Raw genomic sequence first — 19,475 nt, forward strand, 5'->3', positions numbered from 1 at the left:
GTTATTACAACGGAGAATTTGTGTGAGAGAGAGAGAGAGAGAGAAGAGAGAGAGAGAGAGAGAGAGAGAGAGAGATATAAACGCTTTCAAACCTCGTAAATACTTCTATCCAGCGTCAACCGGGTTTCTCTGTTACTCCAGAACTGTTTTTCTTGCAGATATCGACGAGTGCCAGAATCACAATGGTGGATGTCAACATAAGTGCAATAACTACGACGGTGGCTTTTCCTGCGAGTGCCTTCCTGGTCAGAGGCTACATGCCGATGGTCGCACGTGCATTGGTAAGTAGAGTTTCTCGTTGTAACGGCATAAAACTGGAAAAGTCCAATATTCTGTACGCATTAAACCGTGTACTGTATGTTCTATTCTTAGTGCTTGTATGCATTTTATTTGGGTGGATGGAGATCGCGATAATTGTAACAAGTTCCTAATTTTCTTGTGTATTTATTTACGAGTACTTTATTTGCAGATGGTGAAAATACACTGAATGACCACCTCATTAGTTACACATACAGTACTCTTTAATGTAATGGTACGCTCCATTAGTAACAGCATCACGTTTTTGTACCATGCGATATGTATAAAGCAGGTGGGCAGATTCGTAGGGATGTTGTATGTATGCAATTCAGTGGGAAAATGGACAAGACAAAGGACAAGTGACTCTGAACGTAGCATGGTGTCAGCGCCATACTTACTCTTATGAGTATCTCGGAAACTTCAACCCTGATGTGATTTTCACGTATGACTGTCTCGGCCTTTCTTGGTTGGTTCGATAACCAAAAAAAAATAAAATAAATAAATAATCAATCAATGAAGATCTAGTGGTGAAAACAACTCCTTAATGCAAGAAGCCAGTGGAGGCTGAAACAACCTGTACAGGGTAACAGAAATGCTGTTAAATAGAACAGTTATATATATATATATATATATATAACTGTATATATATGATGCAAAAAAGCAAGCTTATTCAGCATCAGCCAAAAAAAAAAAAAACACACACCACCCCCCCATTTCACCCCTCCGTTCGTTCGAAATACCTGTCCAGTTGAGCCTTAAATTTGTTTAGGCTATCAACTTCAACAACAAATGATGGAAGTCGGTTCCACCAACCAACCACCCGCTGGCCAAAGGTAAATTTCCGCACATCTATCCGACATCCGTCATTCCTCAATTTGAATTTATGCCCTCTGAGGTAATTATTCTGAGCAAGAGGAAGAATCCCATTGGCATTGAGCATGCTCAAACCATTCAAAGCCTTATACACCTCTATCAGATCACCTCGCCGGTGCCTAGTCTCCAGACTCTGTAATTTGCAAAACTTAAGCCTTTCTTCGTAAGAGCAACCCTTTGTTCCATTCACTAATCTTGTTGCCCTTCTCTGTACCCGTTCCAGCAGCTCTACATCCTTCTTGAAATGAGGCTTCCAGACCTGTATACAGTACTCAAGATGTGGCCTAACCACTGCCTTATACAAGGGAATAATCACCTCCTTATCCCTGCTAGAAATATTCCTGTATATCACTGACAAGACACCATGAGCTACTCTTGCAGCTCGTCTGCACTGCTCAGAGAACTTCATATCTGCCTGCACAATTACCCCCAGGTCCTTTTTATTCTCCACCACTGTCAGTGTAGTACCGCAGAGTTGATACGTTGCTCTGGGGTTTCCCATATGTAGTACTTTACATTTGTCAATGTTAAACTTCATTTGCCACCTCTCAGCCCATCTGTTCAACCTTTCCAGATCCTGTTGCAGCAGCATAGCGTCAGTAGTGTCCTTAACAACCCTGCCAACCTTTGTATCATCTGCAAACTTGGACATTTAACTTGATATACCATCATCAATATCATTCATAAACACCGAAAACAACAACGGACCCAACACTGAACCCTGAGGAACTCCACTAATAACATTAGTCCACGTTGAGCAGTGTCCATTGATTACCACTCTGTCTTCTGCCACTCAACCATGCCCTTATCCATAGCAGCAATTTGCCTCCACTGCCACACTGCTCCAATTTGTGCAGCAGTCTTCCATGTGCAACAGTGTCAAAAGCCTTTAAGATCCAAATATATAATATCAAAGTTATTCCCTGCATCCAGTTCTTTTGTGACTACATCATAGTATCCAATCAAATTGGTCAGGCAAGACCTGCCCTTAACAAAACCATGCTGCGTCTGAGCTATAATTGAATTCTTGTCTAGATGATCCTGCAGTGCTTCTTTAACCAGTGCCTCCATTAATTTTCCTGGAACAGAAGTTAAACTAACAGGTCTATAATTATTTGTGTCAGCCTTTGATCCTCCTTTGTGAATTGGGGTTACATTTGCACATCTCCAGTCTATGGGTACCTCCCCTGAGTCCAAAGAAGCTCTCATAATTATGGCTAGGGGTTTGCTTACTTCCTTTGCTGCCTCGTCGTTGAGAGGCATCGTTGCCGATGAATGAATCGAGTTCTACAACTCTCAGCAAAAACACTTGCAGCGGACTTAAAAATACCAGCACTGGACAGTGGGAGATTGAAAAATGTTGCTTGGTCTGACGAGTCCCGGTTCCTGCTGTTCCACACTAATAGAAAACTAGAAGTTGGCGAAAATAGTGTGAGTCCATGGTCCCATCATACCGAGTGTCAACAATACAAGCTAGTGGGCGATTATAAAGTATGAGGAGTATTTCCATGGTGCATTCTGAAAATACTCCTCACACCGATTTATTTATCACCCCTTTATACCAGTTAGGCGCTACAAGTTATCTGGAAATTATTTCCGACAAGGAGCATGCTTTCATAGCTGCAGTGTATCCATCTGAGAATGGGTTTCTTCAGCAGGATAATTCGCCATTTCACAAGCCTGAGCTGTACGGGAACGTGAGAGTGAATTCAGCCTAATGAGAGTTTTTTCTAGTCATCAGGTGTCAATCCAATTGAGCACCTGTGGGATGAAGTGGAATGAGCTCCCGGAATAATCCAAGGCCGTCCAATTTGCAACAACTGTGGAAAGCAGTTGAGTCAAAATGGACCAATGTCATTGTAGCACGCTTTGAGTTCATACCACAAAGAATTGAGGAGGAGGACCTATTCGCTATTAGATAGGTGTACCTAATAAAGAAGCCACCCAGCGTATGTGAAGTATGACTTTCTTTTTACTCACTTCCAAAATGATATGCTACATAGTGACAAAGGTATACAGAATAACATATAAAAATAACTGTGCCAAAATACTTTGGTGGTGCCTGCGTTCGAACCCAATCGTCCGTTGGACACTGAAGGAATTCTTAAAGATCCTTTCAAGCAAATCTATAATTAGTGAACTAATACGTGAAGTAATGTTTTATCAGGCAGAACAATATGCAAATCTAATCATAGTTTATGTACAGTACTAAGGTCAAAACGTACCTTCTTATACGCTATTCTGCAAAAGTTATGGAGCATTTCTAGATGTGAATAAAACATGTACATATTCAAAGAACTTAATAACTTGAATACTATGGGTCGTATCGTTAAACGGTTATTTGCACTGTAATGTGAAAGTTTTTTTAACGATAAAAAGTAGTTCGATATGTGACCACCAGGGTAGGAGGAGAAAGTGATTAATTTAGAAAAATAACAAAAAGGTAAAATTTTAACCAATCTTTATTGACGATCAACTAGCTATATGTCTACCATTATTTCACTAATACCCAGTCGAAGAACTGTGTTCTGCTCAACTGTCTTCAAATTTTCCGATGGAATGATCACCCCCCCCCCCATCGACGGATTGCATCCTTCAGGTCTAATAGAGTTGTTGTTGCTGCTGCAACTCCTCGAATCTTTAAACTACTGTACTTCTTGTGATGCTGACGCACTACCACTTCTTAGTTTAGGAATAACGTGACCATACAAATGACTTAATATTTAATGTGGTTTTTCTCGAAAAAGGAATCGAGTCAACATTTTTCAGTTTTCGATACGCTCTGATGGCTGCAGTAATAACACTACAGCCATTCTTGCAATAAAGTTTAATTAAAAGTGCTTTATCTTTAGGCAACGTTTTAAACGAACTTGATTGGACTTGGTTATTTAAGTTACTTAAGTTTTTCATCTTGACGACGAAAAATGAGATCCAGGACGAGCAAATACGAGAATTCTCCGATCCCAGATTCATTCCAATTTATAACGAACCCAAAAGCTAATTTGCTTATTGAAGTTAATAAATATCTGCCTTCTGGTGGTCAAATTTTTTTGTCGTTAGAAAATACTCCTACATACACTGATTAAGATCCGAAAGAGAAAAAAAACAAACTGTTTATCGATACGACCTATAAATTCGTGGGAACTTATCCTAATAAAGAGTGTGATCACCGTGGTCATCAATATAAACATGACAGCGAATTCTCATGCTGCGAGTGAGACTTTATTAGTGCTGGACGTATCAATTCTCATTCTTGTGTAAAGACTTGCGCAAGCTCAATGAGGTTTCTGGAAGGTTACGTTACATTAGGTATGCGTTTCAGGAAGGAAAAAAAAAAAAAACTGTCGTAAACCACACCTAAGAGCCACTGAGTAACCATCTGAGTAACATTGTGGATAAAGGCCATAAAAATTCCTCGTATCGGTGATTGGATTCGAACTGTCTAGAGCATCCTCGACATGCTCTACTGAATTGGATATGGAGATCTGCTGCTAGCAGTTTTATATGAACTATACTTTCACTCTATAGTTCTCGGTCCACTAGGAGAACTTCGTGAGGACATGAATTATTGCCTATTAAAAGAAATTCTGAACCATATTTCTCCTGAAAGAGAAAAAGGATCTCACTTAGGTACCCTACAGCCGTGAAAGTTACTCCAGGGAACTTACGGAGATCCGTACCACTATCAACACTAATTCCAGACCACACCAATAAACCTAGAGGAAATGGGAAAAAATTCCCATTTCCTCCAGATGAAAATGCATTTACAGACGTAATGTATTGCCACCTCACAGCCTTGGGAATCTGATTAAAGACTATTTCGTCTCATCAGTGAAGAGCGCCATGACCCATTTCCAAGGTGCGCTTCACTGATGAGTCAAAGGGGACTCATCGATGAAGGGAACAGAGACACAGATGATCGGCCGTCGTGCATAAAGACCCCTCTTATGAAACTGTTTACTGGTGGTATGCCTGGATGCAAGCGCTCCTGTAGATCCAGCAACCTCTGAAGCAAGTTGTCGTACTGTTAAATCTTTATGATGCCTCGCAATCTTGTACGGTTCTAATTGGTATTCATCTCAAATAATCATCCAAATGGTGTATTTATGTATATAAACAAAAGTTTTTGTTTATACGCCATTTATATATTTGTTTTTATTTTGTTCCTTAGCTTTTGAGCACTAATGTATTTATAATGACGTTGTTAATATGACTAGCGTTATTCAAACAAAAATGGTTCTGTCTTCCTTATCTACAGCCAGTTTCCAGTTGGCATACACAAAAGAGTATCATTTTTCTTGTGGTAACATATTTTGCTAAGGGCTTTTGCAAAGTTTTCATTCGCCGTCATGGACATGATCTTAGTACTCTCCCTGTCAGAAATCTAATCTCGATTATTTATTCATGTTGTTGAAACGCAGCCTCTTTATATAGGAGCAGTTTGTTTATAAATAAAGAGTAAAAACGTGCATGCTATTCCTGGCATTGGGCCACGAATGGACATTAATAGAGGTACGCATAGTTTACAACTACATATATTGTTTCCCCAAAAGCATTTATGGAAATAAATTCTTGGAATATTTTCGCATAAAGGAGAAGGCTATTGCAGAGATGGGTGTTCCCAGGTAGCCTCCAGCAGTGCGCTTTTGCGCTAGCCTACCCGGTTAGCTCATAAAATATTTGCGCGCAGGATGTTTCGAACTCGGGCAGGAGTTGAGAACAATACATAAAACAGAATGCTCTCTCTCTCTCTCTCTCTCTCTCTCTTTCATTTGAAGAAGAACAAAACTTTCAGTTAAGCATCCAAGTGGAGTCTCATATATTAAAATGGCTTTTCATTAAATACAAAATTATGAAAAATGGGTGTGTTTCCAACGTCTACGCTGTGTGAGTCAGTTCGATATAAAATGTTGAGTTTTTCATTTGATTTTTACGGTTGGTAAGCATCTTTGCAAGAATTCTGACTTAGTCCACTAACAAAGAATGACCTTTGTGTCCTTGCAGACGTCAACCGTTGCAGCATCAACAACGGAGGCTGTCAGCACATCTGTCTGGAGAGCCACGGAAGTCTCCAGTGTCGCTGCAAGTCTGGTTACAGGCTAGCGGAAGACGGCAGAGCTTGCGAAGGTAAGATTTTTTTTAGTTCTTAATTTATTTCATACTTTCTTTCATCGAGGTCAAAATTTATGAATGTCTCCAACTTGATAGACAGTAGGAGGCGCTAGTGTAGCAATGCGCAAATGCCTTGTCGCCCGGGAAACGAAAAAGTCTGTTCTTTGAGTAAAATGTCCGCTGTTTGGGCTCGAAGGAATGTCTCCTCGGACTTCACGGGTTTAAAGTTGGGACTGAACTTCTTTAGCTTGCTACCAGCAACTTTAGTGATCCCAGAAGAGGAGGTGCTAGAGATACGTAAGCGATTTATGACATCCTCTTGAAATTATTGAAGTTTGTTAAGTTCATCTCTAGTCCTATTGCAATTCCCAAAAGTTTGCATTGTTATTTGCCAACTTAGTTTCCATCCGTGTACTAATTCTACTAGTTTATTGCCCACTTCTAAACTTATAACTATTTTTTCTAGTTGTAGGTACAAATGCAAGTAGTATTTCATGTTTAAAGTTTCGCTGCTGTTCTCCAGCTATTTCGGAGGATGTCAGACAGTTAATAACTATTAATATTAGGAGATTTTAAATGATATTCCCACTTTTAACAAATTTAAATCATAATTATAAATATCATTTGATACACTCGGAATAAAAATATTCTATTGTCTTCTTGTATTTTTACTTTAAAAAAAGATTGTAACATCGTAAATGATTGTGGGAGTATGTCTGTCTTCGATTTGAACGAGTTATATAAACTAAGTACATAAACTCAGTAGAAAATTCATTTGGAACACCTTTTTGAACAAGTTGAGGGAAGATTCAAGGAAATTGAAGTAGAAAATCTTTATTAAATAATAACAGAAATATAAATAAGTGTTTGTCACAGCCAGAATAGCTGGGAGTTCGAAATAATTATTACAACTAGGCATATGGAACAAAATATCGAGGTTTTCTTTGTCTCTCTCATAAGTAGAAGAAAAAGAATAGTGGAAAGTCGCCTTTGTGGGGATTTTTTAAACTGTTGTTGAACTTATGAAATAGTTGGAAACACAAGTATAATTTCATCTTATTAATAAAAGACATTTAGTGAATAATCATAATGCAATGGGCAAATAAAAACGTTTAAAATTCCGTTTCTTAAAAAGAAACCGCTACCTTCTCCATTGCGTTCTTCAGAGATACGATTATTACAATACACGTACTAACTTTATGCGTCGCCTTTACCATACTCTTCTATTGAATTGTAATCGAGAGCTGCTCATTATTGGAATCTAATGAACTACACGGACTTGAAGTCCAGCAAACCGAACAAGAACATTTTCATTAAGCAGCTGTGTTCCCCGAAGGAAAAGGCCTGATGCCCTGAAATTATTACCCGCTGTTTCTCCTGGTGCAGCTAGCCTATAGGCATTTTCAAATATTTTTTTATCAGTTTGGTAGATGATGACCACTTTTTCTGAATTCTGGGAAGTAATTTCAGTTTTGCGGCAGTATAAAGATTTTCAGGCACCCTATGAAAGGTTTATCCAAGAGTTAAATGCTTCGGTTGCTACGAGATGAGAGCCAGATGTGGTCGACGTGATTCTCTTGAGGTAAATTAATGACGTCGAAGTTTCTGAATAGCGTTCTTCTAATACTAGATGATATCATCTTATTTTGTCGCTTTTATATGTTTAATTAAAAACCAGGCTTGACAAAAGAGGTCTGTGGGGTCTTTGGTACCTGGGTCCATAATTCTTCAAGGAGTCCGAATGAAACCTTAATATTAATTAAATTCGTTTTAATAATCGGTGAAAAACTTTACAAACTTAAAATAATAATAAAAAAAAATCTTATTGATTTTTTATCACTGATTTATTAGAGCTGATTTGATGCTTTTTAACATTTATTTGAAAATATGAAGAGACGAATTCACGAACAGATATACAAAGACATAGGAACTATCATGCACTTTGAACCATGATCCCGTTAGCTTTTGACTTTAGCATTAATATTAGCAAAGGCAATTCGATAATTATAGATTTCTTAAAATACCATTTATAATAGATTCAATATGATAGCATAGCTTAATTTATTATGGTACTCACCTTTTTTATAATCTGCAATTGATATTTGAATAGGGTTGATGATAATTTTAATTTAATTGGGAGTAAGTAAGTTGGGGTTTTAAAAACAGAAGTTAAAATATGCGCAGGGAAGGAGAAGTGCACGTCTTCGTCCTTGCTTGTCAATATTAAAATTGAAAATGATGGTTAATGCTGGAGGCCAATAGCCATAACAAGTGGCTTTCGTTATCCACGTCTCCAGTTGGCAATGATGGGTTGAGAATAAACGCGTGTGTTTAAGTAAGTTCCCGTGACACTCCTGCTTACATGTGGAAATCTCAGGTGCATGAGATTCCAAGCCGGTGCAATGTTGTAGGGTAGTTTGGTATTTAATACTTGGAGATTGGAATGGAGGCGGAACCATTCTATGACTAGGGCTTCATATTGGAAAATTTTAAAACTGGATTTTAATTTCATAATGGGAATGGCTGAGTCTACTAAGGGGGTGTGATTGAACATGTGATGCTAGTTCTGTGTCGGTTTGACCTGTCCTAAAGCAGTTGTAGTGGTAATACGCGCGTGTGTTTGATGTTTTAATAGAACCATATTTTGAAGTTGCTACCAATGTAACATGCATTGCAGTTAGGTTGACATTTTATTAGGTAAATAATATTGTTCATATCGCTGATATGATATTTTTGTATGTCTTTGTATGAATTAAATAATGAGCCAAGTTTATTATAAGTTGAGAATGTGAGGGTGATGTCAGTACCTTTGAATATGCGGCGGAACTTATTGTAAAAATTATATGATAAGGTAGGATAATACGTAAATTATTATTAGAGGTGTGTTTGGGTGGATTGTTAATGTTATTTTGGACGGTGAAATGGTTTGTTGAATTAGTTGAGTGGGATACCTTCTAGATATGAATTTTGTTGTAAGATGTTGAAGTTCATGATTGAGATCGTTTTGTGTAGAACTGTATTTTATAGCATTGTAAATCTGATTATAAAGAACGGCTTTTTTATGTTAAGGGGGGTGGTACGAATCAAAATGTAGATACTTTCCAGTATGGGTATTTTCTATCACTTACTGTCCCAAATACACCGATTAAGATTTTGCGTAAAAAGAAATATGACACCACAATCTTGGGTAAATTTTACGACATATAATGAAATACGTATAACAGCTGCTATTAAAGACATCGAACGTAGACATAACAGGAAATGGAGAACCCTCACACAGAAACCTCACACCCCCCAAAAATCTTCCACAGTAAACATTTCATCACACCCCTTTTCCCCTACCGAACTCGCTAGCCTCGATTACGGTTTTAATTTTGCTATTAAAGGTGACCAATATCCATATAAAGAATGTATAATAGAACTACAAACTAAATTAAAAAACTACCCGGATAAATGGCGATTAATACACCAAAGCAATTCAATTCTTAATTCTAGACTTAAATTTCAACCCAACGTAAATAAACAACAGTTAAGTAACTTACAAAAAATTGTGTAACCCAAATATTATAGTTAAAAAAGCCGACAAAGGTGACACCATAGTAATAATGAATAAAAATAAATACATAGAAAAAATGGAATTGATATTCTCCAACTCAGAAACATATAAACTAGACAATACATATAATATTTCTGAACATAAAAATAAACTAGACATCATTCTGAGAAAATTAAGGTCAAACAATGAAATCAACTTACACATCTTACAACAAATTGGCATCCGGAACAACATTTTACCGCATATGTTTGGAATTACCAAACTTCATAAACCCAACCACTCACTACGACCTATAATATCTTTCAGTAAATCAGCCTTCACTAATTTATCTTCTTTCCTAGTTAAAATCATCCCCCCCCTCACCAGATTCTCGAAATTCAAAGTAAACAATACCTCCCAAACATTTGATAAAATAAAACATATTACAATAACCAATAACGACATAATAGCATCGTTCGATGTAGTCTCATTGTACACTAATGTACATTTACCTTCAACATTACAAATTCTACGTAATTTCTTAACAGATGACAATACCTTACCCAATCGCACTTCCCTTTCAATTAATAGTATTCTAGAACTTACAACCTTTTTATTAGATGCTAGATATTTTCGATTTCTCAATCAGATATAGTAGCAAACATACGGACTACCTATGGGATTAGGGTTCTCAGTCCTCCTTTCTGAAATTTACCTAGTTTCAATAGAAAACTATGTACTACAACCATATTCCCCAGATATAAAATTATTTATAAGATATGCAGATGACATCCTTTTAATAAGACCAAAATCCACAATCGACGATCTTTTCATTAAATTTAACTCAGTACACAATAGAATAAAATACACCCAAAACTTGAAGTGTGGTGATACGCACCACCCCCTTAACATAAAAAAAGCCGTTCTTTATAATCAGATTTACAATGCTATAAAATACAGTTCTACACAAAACGATCTTAACTATAAACTTTAATATCTTACGACAAAATTCATATCTAGAAGGTACCCCACTCAATTAATTCAACAAACCATTTTCACCGTCTGAAATAACATTAACAATCCACCCAAACACACCTCTAATAATAATTTACGTATTATCCTACCTTATCATATAATTTTTACAATCAGTTCTGCCGCATATTCAAAGGCACTGACATCACCCTCACATTCTTGGCTCATTATTTAATTCATACAAAGACACACAAAAATATCATATCAGAGATATGAACAATATTATTTACCTAATAAAATGTCAACCTAACTGCAATGCATGTTACATTGGTAGCACAACTTCAAAATATGGTTCTATTAAAACATCAAGTACACGCGAGTACTACCACTACAATAATTTTAGGACACGCCAAACCGACACAGAACTAGCATCACATGTTCAATCTCACAATCACACCCCCTTAGTAGACTCAGCCATTCCCATTATCAAATTAAAATCCAGTTTTAAAATTTTCCAATATGAAGCCCTAGTCATAGAATGGTTCCGCCGCCATTCCAATCTCCAAGTATTAAATACCAAACTACCCTACAACATTGCACCGGCTTGGAATCTCATGCACCTGAGATTTCCACGTGTAACCAGGAATATCACGGGAACTTAGCTTTCTTAAACACACACTTTTATTCTCAACCCATCATTGCCAACTGAAGACGTGGATAACGAAAGCCACTTTTTATGGCTATTGGCCTCCAGTATTAACCATCATTTTCAACTTTAATATTGACAAGCAAGGACGAAGACGTGCACTTCTACTTCCTTGCGCATATTTTAACTTCTGTTTTTAAAACCCCAACTTACTTACTCCCAATTAAATTAAAATTATCATCCACCCTATTCAAACATCAATTGCAGATTATAAAAAAAGGTGAGTACCATAATAAATTAAGCTATGCTATCATATTGAGTCCATTAGCAGAGGCTTATAATGCAAGAAAGCAAGCTTATACAGCAAACATCAGCAAAAAAGAAAAAAACTTCCCATTTCACCCATCCATTAGCTCCAAAAGTTTGTGCACTTTTTCCTTGAATTTGTGTAAGCTATCAACTTCCACGACGACATATGGAAGTTTGTTCCAGCAATCAACTATTCGCTGGCTAAAGGCAAATTTCCGCACATCTGTTCTGCAACTGGCTTTCCTGAATTTAAATTTAGGCCCCTCAGGTTTGTAATCTGAGCAAGATGAAGAATCCTAAAAGCATGCAGTCTGCTCAAATCATTCAAGGCCTTATCCGCTTCCAATCAGATCACCCCGCATATAGCCTAGTCTCCAGACGCTACAATTTGCAGAACTTAAGCTTTTTTCATAAAAGCACCCCTTTGTTCCCCTCACTAGTCTTGTTACTCTTCTCTGTACTCGTTCTAGCAACTCTACATCCTTCCTAAAATGAGGCCTCAAGACCTGTACGCAGTACTCAAGGTGTGTCCTGATCATTGCCTTATACAAGGGAATAATCACCTCCTTATCCTTCTTGTCAAAGTTCCTGTATATCATTGACAGACCACATGACTGCACAATTACCGACAGGTCTTTTTCATTCTCTACCATCTTAAGTGTAGTACCACACAGTTGATACATTTCTCTAGAGTTGCTGATAGCCATATGCAGTACTTTACATTTGTCAATGTTAAACTTCGTTTGACACTTCTCAGCCCATCTACTCAACACTTCTAGATCCTGTTGCAGTAGCATACTGTCATTAACAACCCTGTCAACCTTTGTATAAACTTAAGTCTGATATACTTTCATCAATATCAATGATAAATATACAAAACAAGAATGGGCCTAACAGTGAACCTTGGGGGAATCCACTAATAATATTAGTCCACGAAGAGCACTGTCTATTGTTTACCACTCTCTGTCTTCACCCACTCAACCATCCTTTTATCCATTGTAGCAATTTGCCCTTAATGCTATACTGCTCCAATTTATACAGTAATCTTCCATGTGCAACAATATAAAAAGCTCTCCTGAAATCCAAGTAAATGTTATCAAATTATTTTTTCATCCAGTTCCTTTGTGACACATTATAGTATCCAATCAAATTTGTCAGACAAGACTTTCCCTTAAAAAACCCATGCTGTGTCTGAATTATTACTGCAGTCTTGTCTAGATGACTCCTGCAATGCTTCTATAACCACTGACTCCATCATTTCCTGCACAACAGAAGTTAAGCAAACAGGTCTGTAATTACTCGTGTCACCCTTTGATCCTCCTTTGTGAATTGGAGATACATTTGCACATCTCCAGTCCCGTGGGTACCTCTCCTGAGTCCAACGATGCTCTCAGAATTATGGCTAAGGGTTTGCTTACTTCCTTTGTAGCCTCCTTTAATGTAACTGGATAGATCCTGTCTATTCCAAGTGCCTTTCTTATGTTTAACTTCAACAATTTCTCCTCCACTTTGCTCCCAGTTATAACAAAATCATTTAGTTCCCCGTTAGAATTTAATTAGCTTCTGTTCTCTACTTCTCTACCAAATTCCTGATGTGTGAATGCAGACGCAAAACACTCATTCAGTTTGTCAGCTATCTGAGAAGGCTCATCAATATCAAGTAGATCAATCTGATTAGTCCCCCTTCTAAAGTTTATATAAGTAACGAAGTCTTTGCTGGGGTTTTTTCTGCATCCTTTTCCAAAGATTTCTCGTAATCTACCTTCGCTTACCTAACATCCTTTGTGACTTGATTACACACTAGCATATCTACTATTGACCGATAATTTCTATAATGACGTCTGATAAGTTATATGTATCTCAAGCATTTTTCTTCTCTGCTACGAATTCATTAGTTCATCTGACATCCATTTGGGCCTAAACCTTGAACAGTATTTCTTAGGTGGCCTAGTAGCTTCCAAGATTAATTCCTTGAATTCTTCCCGTTTAGAATTTGCTGTTGGTAACATCATCAGTTGGTCCCACTATATAGTATTTAAAAATCTCTGAGACCACTGTCGTCACCTTTACGAAAGCAAAAACCCTTTCCTTTATACTTAATGGTAGTCACATCTTTAATAAATCCCACATAAATACACTGTGATCACTGCCACCTAGTGGTTGCTTTATCTGTAAATTTTTAATGCATGAATAATCACTACTGATAATCAGATCAAGAGTATTGCTCCCTCTGGTTGCCTCTCACGAACATGCTGCTGTAGAAAACAATCATCCCGTAAATCCATAAAATCCACAAAAGTCTTGCTAGTGTTAAAGTGACCAACCCACAAGTTCCAGTCAATATCTGGGAAATTAAAATCCCCCATTATAAAACGCTCTGATTTACTGGCCCACTCTATTTCTCTGTCTAGTTGTTCATTGTGCTCATCAGAGTCATTTGTCAAATAACACACTCCTACCCTAACTTTTTTCCTTTCCCAGTACTTATTTCACACCACACTGACTCAACATTGTACTGTCACCCATGTCAACTGGGTGCACTGCCTTAGATTTTATGGGTTTCTTAACTAACAGCATAATCCCCTCTTCCTTCCTGTCCCGTCTATCCTTTCTGGATACATTGTACTCCACAAATTCCAATTCGGCATTCCGTACATCTGTGTGGTACCATTTCTCTGATATCCCAACAATATCCGCCTTTGATATCTTGACCAGCACCTCAAATTTATCAAATTTATTTACTAAATTCCTAGCATTGGTGTACATGCAAGTATACATGCACCTGTTCTTACTCTTAGTTATCCTAACACAGCCAATGTATTTATTGTTTTATGATGACTCCCAGCAGTTCCTGAAATCCCCAGCTGTTTGCTTATTCCAATAGAAGCAGTGCAAGAATCACTATCATCTCTTGGCAACATTAACAGGCAACTGTTAATCTATTAGTCTGTGAATTTCCCCAAGATAGCAGTTTTCCGACCCACTTAAAAATTTCAAGTGTTTAGTATGTCGTACAATAGTGATGCCATCTCATCACGGTACCAAAGTTTTGCAGAATTATGATATATGTTATCTACAGCAGGTTCATAGATTTCCGAAAATTATACCCAGCTTCAAAATCTCTCCCTCGATCTACAAAAGACGTCAAGGATTTTGAATTGAAAGTTCTGATTCACAGTATAAAGTAATGTAGAGTAAGATAATATGTCCAAAAAATGCATATATCAATTTGTCGGGTTTTTTAGATCAAAAACCCGAATTTTCGAGAGAAAAAAACCATGCTGTACGCGCCTGAGACCAACTCTTCCACGGAACAAAAAAGCCCATAAATGTTCCTCGTGGCTTTAACAGGATTCGAACCCGGGTCTTTTCTATCCGGTGTGGAGAGAACGTTTATAATCATATAAACACTCTGCTGCTCGCGCTGATTATTGACAACATATTTTTTATTTATTTATTGTACTATTCGGTCCCAGCCGGCTTTCCCTTCAATCCCGCAACCTATTTATAATGCTGTACCACTGAACAATGTTGATGTACAATTATTTCAGATTCCCTAGTAGAGGATCAATTCGTTTTCGATGCAATGTCCATATCACAATGCAATACCATGAAGGTATCTGGCACTACAAAGTCCCAACATAAGGTTTTTTTATTCCATTTTTCGTAGAGCTGGTAAGCCAATTTCATAACGTTTGCCATTGATAGTCCAAAAACTTTATTCCCATAAAAATGCAGTGCTCATCCAAATCATCATGTTCTATATCAGGAGGAAAAATTTGCGTTCTACCTAATTTTAGTTTTCATTGCTTCACTTAAACTATTCAGCAGGTTTTTGTCACAACATCCTACTGTTGTTTATGGATGCGTTAAATAATCTAGACGCCTTGTAGTTGCTTGCTCATAGCCTTAATGGCTACTCTTTGCCATTGAACCATCTCAATACTCAATAATGGAAACAAATCAGTCATTAATAATGATTTTCTAATTAGGCGTTTCAGACCTCCCCACAGTAAAGAAATCTGAAACGCCTTTGATCGAGGCTGACATGCATTAAGGCTTAATTCTATTTAAAACAAGAAGAGAAGTTTAAAGATAACACTTAACAGAGAATTTACAACTAGAAAATGATTTTAAAATACTACTCACCTTCACGATTTTTGACTCACGTGTATGGTTAAACAAAACTTTCACAGCACACCAAAATATGCCATCACTACTTTTTTAGCAGTATTGCAAAAAGTTAGTATTGCACAGAGCAAAGGCCTCCTAAATGACATAACCCACCTCCCCATATTCGACAACTTTCCCCTGACAAGATTAAGAGACACTAGACTAAATCTGGTTGAGAAAGATAAAATATTGCTTTTAAATACAGAATTAAGGTAACAAAACACTGCTAAGAGAAGTAAACACTTTAAAAATGTTTGGTTAGGTGTACGCGAGGCCCCAAAACAACCAATGCTATGGGACATCAGGAAACTGTCTGTAATTGTACGAGTACATATACAGGGTGTTTCAGTTAAACGTTTCAGAACTTCTAAGAGGGGTAGGGTACATCCTGACAACTCGAAATCATATAGCAATGTGGGGTTGGAAATGCTTTCCTGAAGCGGTGTTGTACACAGAAGCACCATAAAAAGAAAAGAGACCGTAAGTGAGAAATCGTTTTAATAATACATGAAAAGAAGCAAAAGGTACATGGATTAAAGTAAGTGTTCGAAGTTTCTTCCACGGGCTACAATGCACGCCTCACATCTCCGACGCATGGACATCCGAACATTCTGGAATACTCCAGGCGAATTTCGAATTTCTTCGGCAGCTACTGCGATTCTTGCAACCAGCTCCTCAGCATTGTCAACAGGGGTGTCATAAACTAGCGATTTCATATGACCCCAGAAATAAAAATCAAGACATGATAGGTCGGGTGACCGAGCAGGCCAACGCACGGGACCACCACGTCCGATCCACTGTTGACCAAATGTGACATCCAGGTAGTTACGAACATCTCCTCTATAATGGGCAGGGGCTCCATCGTGTTGGAACCACATTGTCTGTTGCGTCGATGCAGAAATCTGTTCATCTCTCAAAAGTTGTGGCAATACTTGCTGCAGAAAGATCAAGTAGATAGGTCCGGTTAGACGACACGGTAACAGGTAAGGTCCGATGAGGTGATCTCCCATAATACCGGCCCATACATTGACCGAAAATCGAATCTGTGCTGCACGACGTCGTATTGCATGCGGGTTCTCGACCGCCCAGATATGGTCGTTATGCGTGTTGAAAATTCCTTCCCTTGTGAAGGAATTTTCACGGTCATATGAAATCGCTAGTTTATGACAACCCTGTTGACAATGCTGAGGAGCTGGTTGCAAGAATCGCAGTAGCTGCCGAAGAAATTCGAAATTCGCCTGGAGTATTCCAGAATGTTCGGATGTCCATGCGTCGGAGATGTGAGGCGTGCATTGTAGCCCGTGGAAGAAACTTCGAACACTTACTTTAATCCATGTACCTTTTGCTTCTTTTCATGTATTATTAAAACGATTTCTCACTTACGGTCTCTTTTCTTTTTATGGTGCTTCTGTGTACAACACCGCTTCAGGAAAGCATTTCCGACCCCACATTGCTATATGATTTCGAGTTGTCAGGATGTACCCTACCCCTCTTAGAAGTTCTGAAACGTTTAACTGAAACACCCTGTATATGTATTTTTCGGTCAGTTTGTTGTTTATTGGATTAAAACGCGGGTTGATGGAAGTAGAAACCACGCAACCCGGCCAACGCACAACATGGCTGAATTTGCCATTCTCAGGCAATGTGTGATGTACAGGATGATTAAAATTAAAGTGTCACTGTTAGTTGCCTGTAGGTGACAAATCATGAATTGTCCAGAAATGAAATTAGGTATATATAGTACCTACTGAGTGCTTATCACGCTGGGTGACTACCTTATTAGATATGCCTGCCTTTGTTTCCTGAAATAGAGCGCTCCTTCAGGAACATCGTCAGGTGTTCGTACTATGTGATATAAAGCAAGTGAGCAGATGCGTATGGATACCATATATGGGCAGTTCAGTGCAAGAATGGGCAACAAAAGATTTATATGATTTTGAATGTAGCATGTTTGTCTGTGCCTAATACGCCAGTGCGAGTATCTTGGAAACTGCAAAAATGCTGCCCTCGTGGGTAGCACAGTTGGTAGAATCGCCGTCCTCCCCACACCGGATGGAAAAGACCTGGATTCGAGTTCCGTCGAACCCAGGTCTTTTCCATTTTAGTCAGTCTCAGGCGAGGGTATCGTGATTTTTTTTCTCCCGGAAACTAGGGTTTTTCGTCCACCAAACACAACATCGACCACACAATACAAGCAATTTACAAACAGTAAACATGGCCTTAGTCGCTAATGCTCATTAAACCCAATAATCCCTGACTGTGCTGGGACAGCGCAGTAATGACGGGCAAGACGACCTGCACGATAGACAGGACATAATCCTGAAGACAAGAAGGAAAAGGCTACCTATCGACATAGCCGTGCCCAACACTGGTAACCTCCAGAAAACCCATGAGGATTCCTGGAGGTTACCAGTATAAACTTATCAGGTTTGTAAATTCGCGCATTTTCTGATTGTTTACCAGTTTTCAGATGAAGAGTATTCGTGTCAAACGGCACCAGGGGTTTTCCCCCATCTCCGCGTAGTATACATTGTCATGTGAAACAGAACACTGTTGAGGCCAGAGATTTAAAAGTGTGTGGATATTGTACATGTGTACTGTCGTGTACCGTTGTTCATCTGGTCATTTAGCCGCTGGACCCCTACTGAGGCCCAACGTTGCCCACACTTGGCCCCGTGGAGGCAGACCAGGTACACCAGTTTTACAATTATTTACTCTGGCAGGCCCTGCCACCTAATTTCCTGAGATTTCAGTGGCTAGGACCTATGTAAAAAAAAAAAAAAAAAAAAAAATGGGGTAGACGCTAGAGGTTTAGGTAAGGCCGAGATAGGTTTTAAATGAAGGTTAGGTTAATTTTTTACATTGAAATTTAGCAGCATGCAGTGGGACATTCACGGTCGGTAAAGGTAGAGTGGGGGAAGACTGAAGATTGGGGGGAACAGATAGAAGTATGGGAACGAAAGAGAAGGCGATCCCAGGAGTGTCAGTGGAGCAAGCCCCACCAGGGAGGAAAGGGGGGGACAGGGGAGGGGATGAGACAGAGGCCTATCTCTTCCCCTTCCCTGCCTAGGGATGGGGTTTTAAAAGTGAACTGGGCAAAGGTGCCCAGTTTAGAACGCCAGGCGGCGTGCTGAAGCAGAGCTGCTGTGGTCATGTGGTCCAGTCATTGCGTCGCACATGGGAGAAAGAGTCCCGTCCAGAGAGAGATCATTGTCTAGTAGGAGTCCGCATATATGGTGTCGGATCGTCTATCATTTGCAATGGATGTTCAATCCTAGGAGACAGGGAGAGTGAGGTCCCACCATAACGGCCATAGTCTGGTTCAGTTTGGATGCTCATCTGCAGGGAGCCCTGGGCTAATGGCGTGCATTATTGATTGCAATTTGTGTTCTCCTTCTTGCAAATAAGTCTTGTGCAAATTTGGCGAGCGCACTATATTCATCGAAGCTGTCCAGGAGATGGTGTTCCTGGTCCTGAGGTAAGTAAGTTAGTCTGGTGATTAAGATTCCGCGTAGGTCGTCGTACAGTGGACATTGGTGCATCAAATGTTGCCAGCTC

The 19,475-nt window shown here is 38.7% G+C and overlaps 1 protein-coding gene across 2 annotated transcripts in view; it reads left to right on the forward strand.

The window, feature by feature from the left end:
• Window positions 1-19,475, forward strand: part of LOC150089701 (uncharacterized) — a 394,377-nt gene that overhangs the window by 127,207 nt on the left and 247,695 nt on the right. For both annotated transcript variants that reach the window (XM_090389604.1, XM_090389605.1), the window contains 2 exons: window positions 159-281; window positions 6,175-6,297. In XM_090389604.1, the coding sequence (XP_090245730.1) occupies window positions 159-281; window positions 6,175-6,297 (246 nt within the window). The remainder of the gene's footprint in view (window positions 1-158; window positions 282-6,174; window positions 6,298-19,475) is intronic.

The sequence above is a fragment of the Mastigoproctus giganteus genome, chromosome 2, assembly GCF_048544385.1.
Source record: "Mastigoproctus giganteus isolate SK-2022 chromosome 2, ASM4854438v1, whole genome shotgun sequence".
In the NCBI taxonomy this organism is placed as follows: domain Eukaryota; kingdom Metazoa; phylum Arthropoda; class Arachnida; order Uropygi; family Thelyphonidae; genus Mastigoproctus; species Mastigoproctus giganteus.